The sequence below is a fragment of the Stylophora pistillata genome, chromosome 9 (assembly GCF_964205215.1).
Source record: "Stylophora pistillata chromosome 9, jaStyPist1.2, whole genome shotgun sequence".
NCBI lineage: Eukaryota > Metazoa > Cnidaria > Anthozoa > Scleractinia > Pocilloporidae > Stylophora > Stylophora pistillata.
The window spans coordinates 32,238,396-32,249,508 of NC_142527.1; the positions used below are offsets into that span (position 1 = coordinate 32,238,396).

Genomic DNA, 11,113 nt, shown 5'->3' on the forward strand with positions numbered 1-11,113 from the left:
AAAGTGCTCAGTGACAGACAGTTCAACCTCATAACAATTTATATTCGATCTCTCCTGTAAAGGTTGCCGGTAGATAAATTTAAATTGTCTATTTTGAGTTTCGCCTTTTCGTTTATACTAGGCACTGCTTACTGACGAGTAAAGAATGTGTTTGAATAGAAATAAACGTTCATTTTAAATGCGGACGCGTACTTTTGTCGTTGTTATGAACTTCGTGAAACTGTAGTTGTTTCATTTCTTGTCCAACGTTTTTATCGCTAACAGCACAATTTACCTCACTTGTACTTCTGACTTTCCACCAGCAAAGTAAATTGCCAATTTCTCTTCTGAAAACGCGGCTGTTGGCTGTATAAATGAAAGGATTTATTGTGGCACTCAAAAATAACATTAGAACAACACCTAATTCTACAAGTCTGGGAACTGTCTCTGGAGATAAGCGCTTCCAAAACGCGAAAATCCACAGCGGGATCCAAGAGAGCAAAAATCCTGCCGCTACGTACAGCAGCGCCCGGCTTATGTTGATTTCGTGCGCAGATACTCGGCTCCGAGGGTTAACGGTGTTCTCAAGAGATGGAAGAACGTGACGCTTGTGATGGCGGAGTTTGGAGAAAACTTTCCAATAACTAAAGCAAGCGACGACAAATGGTAAGATGGAATATAAGCCGAAAACGATGCAGTAGTGAACGAATTTTCTTTCTCTTGTTGTAAAAGTTATGCTACACAGTGCGTAACCAATAATGAACTGATACTTATTCCAGTTTGTTGCACGGGCGATGACGAGATACAATGCCAAAGACATCCAGACACAAGTCAGCCAAACCTTAGACTTTCGAGGTGAAAATATTTTGTTGTAGTTGCGGGTCTTGACAATCCGCATGTATCTGTTAAAGGCCGTTAAGCCCATAGTGGCCGGATTAACATACGTAACAAACACATCAACGAAACCTTGGAACTGACATACACCGTCACTGAAGTTCCACTTTCCCGAGATTACTGTAGTTGCAGCTATTGGCATTTCCACCGTCGCGCACACCAAATCACTTGCTGCCAGAGCTACGATGTACAGATTAGTGTTCAATCGCAGTTTAGGGTTTTTGTACACAGCCAAAAGCACCAGAGTATTTCCTGTGACACTTATGACGGGCATCACAAGGAAAATAATTGCCTCGAAGATAACTTCTACCGAGCCTCGATCAGGTAGGCGCATTGAGGGCATGATCGCAAAGCAACCTCTCCACTCGCCTGACTAAACTTAACTAAAAAAATAACGGCTTTTCTTTGTAGCAATCTACCTTCTCCATCTCTGAGACCATTGACACCAATAGAAAAACTGAGATCCTAAGTCTATGTCAAAAGTTTCTTTTTTTCATCAATACAGGATGCTGAGAAAGACAGTCAATTTCATTAATATGAGTGTCATGTAATTCGGAGAGGTTTCACTTACTTATCTGAGTGTGACTGTAGGACTTATGCATCTTCTCATTAGAAACAGGTGGGACGCAAATTAATATCGCAGGTGTGATTGATATTAGCAAGTAATGCCTCTTCAGTTCGATGTTCGATGACTTTTCTGTAAACTACGCTTCCCAATATCCTAATTTAAGTTTTAACTGGTGTTTTAACCACCCCATGATATCTTTAGTTTCCCTTGGCCCAACCTGTCATTCAACAATCCCAACTCCGAAAAAATTAAAAGGAAAGAAAAAAATCCGCATGCAAAATTTTAATCGTTATTAAACTAAATTAATTTTTCCTATTTTATCCCAGAGCAGATAATTAAAACTTGATTTCGAATAGATACTGTTTACCCCTTATTTTTCAGCCTGAATATCATGTCGGAAACGCTAGAGTTGAGAAAATTAGCTAGCAAACCAGCACCCCGAATGTTAATTTCAACTGCTTTCACTGTGTCAGAAAGTTATTAACGAGCTTGTTTAGTTATGTTAATCAGAAATGTTCTCGTAGTATATAGAGTTGAGAATAAGCAAGATTGTGAAAGATTTTTTGTTAAAAAGGGAATTCCTCTTCATTTCTCTTAAAGCCTCCTCAGCAAAACGATGAAATTCGTTTTGGAAAAAATGGCAGATAGAACCCGTTTATATAGTTAGAAGCTGCTGTCATAAATAATTAAACGATCCAAAAAATGGCGTTTCATTACGACACAAACCAAGTTTAATTATCATTTTCCTGAGCTACATTGTCTCGACTAGTTTCTAACCTAAGGGAAAAATGAAGCCTGATAAAGAAACCTTGACTGTTTTCCATTTTCTACAAATGCTTTACCTTCCTTCTCAAAGGTGAAATAAAAAAGAAAGCAGCACATTCACAGGACTTAAAGCCATACATTAAACGAAAAATATCACAAATAAGGCATTAGGAGCAAAATATGAAAACAGACTAAGAAACACCTTGAGAATGAAGGAGATGTGTGTGCGCTTTGTCTTTAGGCTTTGTCTCGTTATGAGAATCAAGGAAATGATCTGCCGTAAGATACTACCCAGCCTCCTTCACAGCCGTTATCTGATTTCAGCGAGCAACGACTTCTCTTGTGGGGGAGGGACCGCTGGGCCTCGTTATGGCTGCGAAGGACATTAACCACTAACTTGATTGAAGAAAAGAAGGAAAAAGAAAGAAGGAGGTGAGCCAATAGCTAACAAAGAAATATTGCTTATCTGCTGGGGAGCTCTTCAGATCTTTCATCCGGAATTGAGTAATCGATGATTAACAATTAGTTATTTAAGATATGAATAAGTTTAATAAATCCAAACTGGTTTTCATAATGAGTTCCTCTGAACTCTCATTATATTCAGCTTGGTCCTCAATATTTTACTATGGAGTAATTTTCATCTTACACCTCCAACCTCAAAAAGTCCTATAATGACTACTTACAGCATGTTTCAAACACTGATAAAGAAATCTTGGTCTCTGCGTCTTTTAAAAATCACAGTATGACCTTTGCTCTGAAAGCTGAAATTTGGCCTATTTTCCCTTAGGTTTACCATTCATTCCCTTATAAATTAGATGAGAGAATTTGGACTAGCATCGACATTTCTCATTTCTTGTCGACACTTCAGTTTTGTTCGATGGCGTTTTCATTTCGCGATGAAATTTTACATGCTATTCAGCTCTGAAAATTGTAAGGGTTGTCACCTGTTTTCTAATATAAAATGTTCGCTCGTGACGCCATGGTCAGAACATTATGAGATTATTAGTACTCAAATCACGGATTAAAAAGTTTGCTCCAAAATCAAGATTTTTTCACAAAACACATTTGCGCGTTAATGGGATTACGACAGACTTCCTCAATTTTGAAAGGCTGGAAATTAAAACATGGTATCTTTTTTAATTCGAGGATGACATTTTCATCTCAGAATCATCAGAACACGACAAGAGCTCAGTGATTAGTGTAGAATTTTCCGGTTCAAGTAATTGGACAAGTAATAGGAAGATTCTACTGACGAGTGCCTGGGAACATTTTGTGTTATTATATTTCAAACGACTCACAAAATTCAAAAGGTTTTCTTTCTTCAGAAAAAAAAATCCGAAAAAGAGTCTGTAGAACCGGTCAAAAGTGCAATGGCAGGAAGTAAAATGTTGGAAGTAAATTGTACCCATCAAAAATACATGTAACACTGATATTTGCTTGGACATTTGATTGCACTATTTCTTTGAAAGCCGGAACAAGTTTCGTCTTTCAGTTAGCAGCTGATATATTTTATGGACAAAATGCTAAGTGAACGTGACAAATTGGAAACGAAAAGACCTTCCCTGGTAAAATAAATGTGGACATGATAATCGTAGAAGTATTTCTATGGCTAACAAACAAAAAGGCTTTTCATTTTTAAACTACGCGAGGTTCAATGTAGTTTTGTTTAATCAACCTTGCTGTGGCTCGCCAGCTGACCAAAGAAAAAGTAAATCTTACACGAAGCATATCATGCCTATAAAGGTACTGTTTATAACTGTCTTTCATCGGTACATACTTCAAATTTGATTAATATTTGTAGATTGGAACACTTAGGCCACAAAACCGTCTTTTTCGTAATCACTGTTGTATAACCAATTAAAGTTTTATGGCAGAACTGTTCGATTTGGATCTCATTTCGTGGATTGAATCAAATTGGCTGCTCCTTCGAATGACGTCATTTCCTGCAGAGTAGTGTAATTAAAAAACTAAGGCTTTTAGAAGACCCATCGAAACATCATTGTTACATTATCCGCCTACTGCATGGTGTAAAGATGACTTCACTGGAGCTAAAAGAACGAAGCCTAGCACTTGTTATCTTCGAGTCAACTGCATGTCTCACGATGAACATAATAAGTGCCATTGGGAACACTCTGGTTTGTTTCGCCGTATACCGAAACCCTAGGCTGCGATCTACAATCAATCTGTACATCATTGCGTTGGCAACAAGCGATCTTCTTTGCGCAACAGTAGAAATGTCAATGGCATCAGCAACGTTGATCACTGGTCGGTGGCTGTTTAGCGACACCTTATGCTGGCTGCAAGGTTTTGTTGATGTATTCATTACGTACGTAACTCCAGCGACTATGGGTTTGACGGCGTACAACAGGTACATGCGGATTGTCAAAACTCACAGCTATAATAAGATATTTTCGCCTTGCAAGTCGAAAATCTGGTTGAGTAGCTTGTGGATTTCCATAGCACTCTACATCATTTTGGGGCGCGTAACAAACCTCCACAGTTTTGAATTCATTCCCGGTTTTGCAGTTTGCAGCGTGGTTTTTATGTCAGAAGAAGGTCGATTGACTCACTACTGTGTCCTATTCGCGCTGAGTTTGGTCTTCCCACTTTCCGTCGCTTTTTATAGCTACTATAAAATTTTTATGAAAACTCTACAACACAAGAGTGAGGTAGCGCCTTCGCTGGAGACAAACGTGGACAGATTTGGAAAAGTTTCGGTTCAAGAGATAAAGGTTTGTCGAGCCTTGGCGTTTATCATTGCTGGGTTTTTGCTATGTTGGGTTCCCATGTGGGCGTTTTTGTTTTGGATGCGTTTTTCTCGCGAGACGGCCCCTAGAAGCATACAGTTGGCGGCAATACAGCTTCTCTTTCTTAGCAGCACAATAAACCCTTTTATCTACGCTGCCACTAACCGAGCTTTTCGAAATGAATTCTACAGAATGCTGTGTTGGTGGAAAAAGAGACGTATCCAAGGATCCGGTCTCGCTGTTGAAGGAGTTGAAGTGACTCAAGCAAATAAAAACAGAGAAGAATTGGAAACGGACATGTAAATTATCACTGAGCTGTGGCATTTGAAAATGAATGTTTAATAAATTCAATCAATGAAATTTGCAGCGAATTATCATCATCACAACGATTTAAGTATTAGCGACTTAAATCGACCACAAAATTTGTTGCCAAAATTCACTTAGGACGTGACGAAGTTTTTTTTTTTTCAATTCAACACACCTTTTTAAAAATTAATGAGTTACATTTAAGTTTTTACAGTCATATACAATGTTGTACATGCATAATTTTCAGAAGTGTTTTACTTTTAAGTATATTGTTTTTACAGTCGAATCTGTCTTGAGCGGTTACCAATGGGTTCCACGGATTAGGGAATATAGAACACGATACACAACGTCCTAATACCATAATGCCATAATTGACCCCTTAACGTTCATCTCGAAAATACTACTAAATTTGATTTTGCGAGAGAAAAATGAATTAAAAAAAGGTTTTAAATCATTCTAAATTTTATTTAAGTGGTTCCGCCCTAAGTCACCGTTCAATACAGGAGGAAAACAATGCAAATATGCCGTTGGGACTTAGCGACGGGTGACCACGACCGTTTGATAAAGGCGACCGCTCAATGTTGGCGAAAATTACATTGATGAGGCGAAAACGAATTCGGGAGTTTGACAACCGACCGCTTAACACAAGTTACACTGTATTCACACACATAAATGAAACAGAGTCCCCATAAATATACAATTTCTTAAATCAACATCGATGTTGGAGCCTACTCAAAAGAAAACAACCGGAAAAATCCCAAGTAAAAGTCTTGAAAGACACTTGTGATCATGCATGGTTACCAAGGTGATCGAGACTGAGTGAATAGTTTACATCTGTTCGCTTAAAAATTTGACATAAAAAAAATATTTGTCATCTGAAGGTGATAGAACTGAGCTGGATAAATGAGTTAATTCGATACGAATATCCCTAAATATCCATAAATGATGCATCGAGTTAATTAGTCTTACGTATTTTGTTTTTCAATATCCTTTTCTATCCTTTTCATCAGTTGATTTTAATTTTTGGGAGAAGCTTGGGCTTAATTGATGTTTATTAAGGACACCAGCCTTTGATCAAGTTGAGAAGTTAACGTTAGTCACGTTAGTATGTAAGCACTTATTTTGTAAATAAAAAGGTCTTGTACAAGCCTTGTGAAACAAGTGTGAGTAGTTGCCAGCAGCCTGTGAAGGCAAATAAAGAAAACGTCTGGCAAGAGCCAGGATAAAGAAGAAAACTGCTGTGCATATTAACCACAAAATGTCAGAACGAAAGTTAAATCAATTCGACCCCGCTTATCCGCCCTACAAGAAAACAAATTGAAAAACATTATTATCTACTGCTAGCTAGAGTTTCTGGTTTCATTTAATTAAGTCGTAGATGATGGTATAAATTTTAGCTTTTCCCTTACAGGGTGCTCAGCTTTTCTTAAAAGAAAGTTGCGATCCGATTATACGGTGGATTATACCGTAAAACCATTAAACATTAATTTTCCAAAGATTTTCAGACTAGGTTTACACTAGAGGAAATTGTTCCGGATTCGTGATGAATCCGAAACGTTTTAGTACCGGATTCATTCTGCCGTTTACACGAAAGTGGACGAATCCGAAATAAAAACTTCCCGGTTTGGTCGTGTCTCCGGAGATTTTGAATCTGGAATTTAAAGTGGGAACTTTGAATCCGATAACTTTTGAATCCGGAAAGTTTTGTCGTGTAACCACTTTTTTTCTCGAATCCGGATATTATTTCCACCTGCAATCATTTGAGTTTGCGGTGAAACCAAAATGGATCTGGTGCTAACATTGCTGGCGGTCTCCGGTTGCCTAATCTTGTTGCAGGTTCAGGCGATAAATTTTATCATGTGTACCGCAGTATTTCTGAAGAAACGCAAATTATTATTGCAAGGAAGTTTAACGTCAGCCACACTCAGTAATCGCCGACGACGTCGACTGCTTGGCATCTGTCCAACTCAAATTTGCCTCAGTGGCATCTCGATCTACCACACTGCCTTTTTTGGGGGAGGCATTTTCACTTTGTCGATCGAACGACGAAACAACACTGGGCTTGGTAACCATTCCATTTCGAACGTTCCCGGAGTTGTCGTTGTGTGTAAACGGTCAGGAATCCGAATATCCTTTCAGTGTAAACGCCGACGAATCCGAATACTCCAAAATTGATGAATCCGGAAACATTTACGAATCCGGAAAACTCTCCTCTAGTGTAAACCTAGTCTCAGGGGACTGAATTGTCTCCACTTTGAGATACCTTTAATTAACAACCGACAAATAACGGCTTTTTCATCAGCATTTCCCCCGGAAAAACATTTCGCCTCGTCATAGCATATTCTAGATTACAGTACATAGGTATCCCTCTTAAAAGCTTCTTTTTTAAATTTATACTAAACCGCCAAATAAATATTGGATGTCTGTAATTTAAGTCATTTAAAGCAGCACAGGAAATCAACGACTAGGAAAGTGAACCAGTAATAATTAGTGATGTTTACACTGATCGGCCTCGAGAAATACTTTTTTAAAACACAAGGTTCACCTTGCAACTCATGAAAAATGTCTATTTTGTCTTCATCTGGACGAAAAGAGGCGCTCCCAACAGTCACACTCAGCTTCTCTATAGCTATTATTTAAACTATGAGGTGCCTCCTTGGCGGGTTAATCATTATTGAAATAAGGATTGATGATGATGATGAAGTTCCCTACTGAAGAACATGAGGAAGTCATGAGAAAAGTGTCCTACTTTTTCTAGGTCGATCTTCGGGAGTTTTGAAAATAAACCCAGAGAAGAAAAAGAATAGAAACTTCTGACAGTGAGTAAATGTAAAAGCCAATTTTATCAGTGTGAGGTGGCGGTTGGTGACAGAACATTCACAGTGACAAAAGTCTTCTTCGATAAGTTTTCATTGGTGAAATGCACCTGTCAAAAAGGACTTAGAGGTGTTAATGCGCCTTTCTAAGAAGTCCGTTAATATCTTAACTTAGAAACAGTAAGAAAAATTGTATGAAATAACTAATTTTATAAATAATGTGCAGCAGTGTATGCTTTTCATAAAAGAATGAGTGATTAAGTGACCTAATTGAAAACGCCCTTTTGTTTAACGATCGAAACGTAAGCTCTCGGTTAGCTCAATGGATAGAGCACTGGACTGTTGTGTGGGAGGTCAAGGGTTCGAGCCCCGGCCGGACCAACACTGAAGGTCTTAAAATAATTAAGAAGAATATGCTGCCTTTCTATAATATCAAGAAACGGTTAGATATTCTAGTCTTCTCGGATAGGGACGAATAAATGGAGGTCCCGTCTCCTGCAGGGTTAGGGGTAGGAGACGTTAATTTCCCACGCACGAGACTACTGTGTGATGGATGTCCTCCCTTGGGTGGGATGGATGGTTACTGAGCCCGCAGTGATTGGCGCAAGCTGTTGCGGTGTCCCTGCCTGTCGGCAAATCTTGTAAATAAATAAATAAATAAATAAATAAGTCTAAAGCCCTTGTAAACTGGCATAAATGGCGCGAGAGAGAAAATATGTGCTAAATGAGCGAACATTGAAATGCAAAAACAGAGTTGTTGAACTATACCACACAATAATGACAATAAAAAAAGGGATCAGGCTTAATAGACATCATGATAGTAAAGTAACATTTCCTCTGGTCAACAATTATCAAAACAAATACTGGGCTTTTAGCCTTCTTGTAAAAATGTAAAAATGAATAAACGAAAACAAAAATTGAAACAAAGTACCGGTACATAGAAATCTCTTGTTTCAATAGTTTCATTAGAAAATATAAAACATCCTTCCAGTTCCAGTTCGGTTTATTATATTTCCAACATCAATAGTACATTGACTAAGTCATGACGCAACTCTTTATTTAGTCTGTTCATCTAGGAGCTTTTTTGATATCTTTGCTAAAAAATACCTCTGTTCTCACTCATCTTTAAAATGGCCATATAGGTGACATTTCTGTTGACGTCTGCATGCTCGTGTAGTTCAATGTTCTCCACAATTGTTCCAGCTCTTTTTTGTCTTGGGACAATTTGCCTTCGTTGGCGACGACAACACAACATTTTGCGAAACTCTTGTCTAAATCCATGATTTGTGGCCGCGTAAATAAGAGGGTTGATGGAACTACTTAAAAACACGAAAAATGTCACCAATAATGGCACTACCCTTGGGACTGGTGTTGGGTAGAATCGATTGGAGAGAGACAAACTCCACATCGGCATCCAGCAAAGAAAGAAACCAGCCAAAACACAAGCGATAGATTTGCTTATTTTTATCTCGTGGATTGAGATTCTTGTCTGTGCAGCTTCCTGGGCGTTATGAAGATTTGGTGCAACTTCCAGATTATGTTTTCGTATGGATCTGAACACGTTGCAATAGGAAAAAATGGCAACTAAAAATGGGACGCCAAAATACACGCAAACAATGAAGACGTAGTGAAACAGCTTTCTGCTTTCCGTGTAATGTTTGACACTACAGGCGGCAAAACCAACCACAAACCCGTACCTCTGCCAGTTCGTCATGCGCGCAACAAGAAGATAACCCGCAAGAGAGAGCCACACAACCGTCAACCATATCTTAGAACGCCATGGAGAGAAGATTTTCCTGTAATAATTAGTCTTGACAATTCGAATGTACCTGTTGAAAGCTGTAAGACCCATCGTCGCCGGAGGACAGTAAGTTGAGAATACGTCGACAAAACCATGAACTTGGCACATCTGGTCACCGAGGACCCATCTTCCCTCTACTAACGTCCAAAAGGTGAAAGGCATTTCAAGGACAGCGGTGATGAGATCTCCAACAGACAAGGCAACGATGTACAAGTTCGTCGTGGATCTGAGTCTTGGGTTGCGGTAGACTGCTGCACAAAGCATGCCATTACCAACTAAACTTCCGATATTTAGCACGAGACAAATGGTGCATTCGAGTACGAAAAGACCTAGGCCTCTTGGAGGAAGATCCAAGACATCATTCATTTTGAACCTCTCACGATTTTCCGCTTGTGAACTCGGTTTCATGAGTTGTGTTCCTGTCTGACAGAATATTTACCCAGGCATCACGTAAGCTGATATCCGTCGACAACTCCGGAACTTTAATTTAACATAATCATTCATAGCCAGCAAAACATGGCGTTTAAACTTACATTCTTCCTCATCATCTGTTTCTGAAAAAATTGTTGAGAAACTAACCAGAAAAAATCTTTAAAATATTGCTGAAGGTTTGAATTAAACCAGTCTTATTCTCAGATTTCTACTTGTAAACATCAACGCAAAGTTTTCTTTAGTGTACCGGCTTATATTAGAATAAGGATTTCCTTCAGCAACTACCGATAGAATGACAACACATTGACATCATGTATCCAAAGTGAGGGACGGGTGCAGCTGCTATTTGGATAGCAACAGCGGCAGGACTTCAAAGAGAAATCTTCCTATGTTACAAAAATAATTAAAACTGTTTTGCTCTTTCTACTAATAGCAGGTGTTCGTATAGGGAATAAGTCAAATTCAATATCGAACGCCCAATTTGCCCTATTCATGGGCGATTACCGCCTTTTAAACAAATCAAACACCTTCCACCTTTCTGTTTTAGTCTTTATTTGGGTTTTCTTTATAGGAGAGGTAAGAAAAAGGCGAACACAGCGTAAAAATTCAATTTAGTGAAGGGTTTTCACACATAAGAAGCGGAAGGAACTCGAAATAATGTCAAAATGACAATGAGTGGTCATTTTCCTCAATTTCCGAACTGCTTCTATGAATCTGCACTATCACTATTGCAAACCTTATAAGAAAAAAAAAGATAAACAGCTAAACTTTGTGCTGAGTAAGACGACCTTTCCAAAAAAAAAAG

At 38.6% G+C, this 11,113-nt stretch overlaps 3 protein-coding genes across 3 annotated transcripts; 1 reads left to right on the forward strand and 2 right to left on the reverse strand.

The window, feature by feature from the left end:
- Window positions 1-26: 26 nt before the first annotated feature.
- Window positions 27-1,700, reverse strand: LOC111336168 (histamine H2 receptor). The gene has a single exon (XM_022942205.2). It carries the CDS (start codon window positions 1,214-1,216, stop codon window positions 170-172), a length of 1,047 nt encoding a protein of 348 aa, XP_022797940.2. The 5' UTR covers window positions 1,217-1,700; the 3' UTR covers window positions 27-169.
- A 2,341-nt stretch (window positions 1,701-4,041) lies between these two features.
- On the forward strand, window positions 4,042-6,420 carry LOC111336169 (octopamine receptor beta-2R-like). The gene has a single exon (XM_022942206.2). It carries the CDS (start codon window positions 4,240-4,242, stop codon window positions 5,254-5,256), a length of 1,017 nt encoding a protein of 338 aa, XP_022797941.2. The 5' UTR covers window positions 4,042-4,239; the 3' UTR covers window positions 5,257-6,420.
- Window positions 6,421-8,083: 1,663 nt separating this feature from the next.
- LOC111336177 (melatonin receptor type 1C-like) lies at window positions 8,084-11,013 on the reverse strand. Its single transcript, XM_022942217.2, has one exon. It carries the CDS (start codon window positions 10,282-10,284, stop codon window positions 9,172-9,174), a length of 1,113 nt encoding a protein of 370 aa, XP_022797952.2. The 5' UTR covers window positions 10,285-11,013; the 3' UTR covers window positions 8,084-9,171.
- Window positions 11,014-11,113: the final 100 nt, after the last annotated feature.

What these genes read in the sequence shown, in the direction of transcription:
- LOC111336168 (XM_022942205.2), bottom strand. Translation starts at nt 1,216, where the DNA reads ATGCCCTCAATGCGCCTACCTGATCGAGGCTCGGTAGAAGTTATCTTC.
- LOC111336169 (XM_022942206.2), top strand. Translation starts at nt 4,240, where the DNA reads ATGACTTCACTGGAGCTAAAAGAACGAAGCCTAGCACTTGTTATCTTC.
- LOC111336177 (XM_022942217.2), bottom strand. Translation starts at nt 10,284, where the DNA reads ATGAAACCGAGTTCACAAGCGGAAAATCGTGAGAGGTTCAAAATGAAT.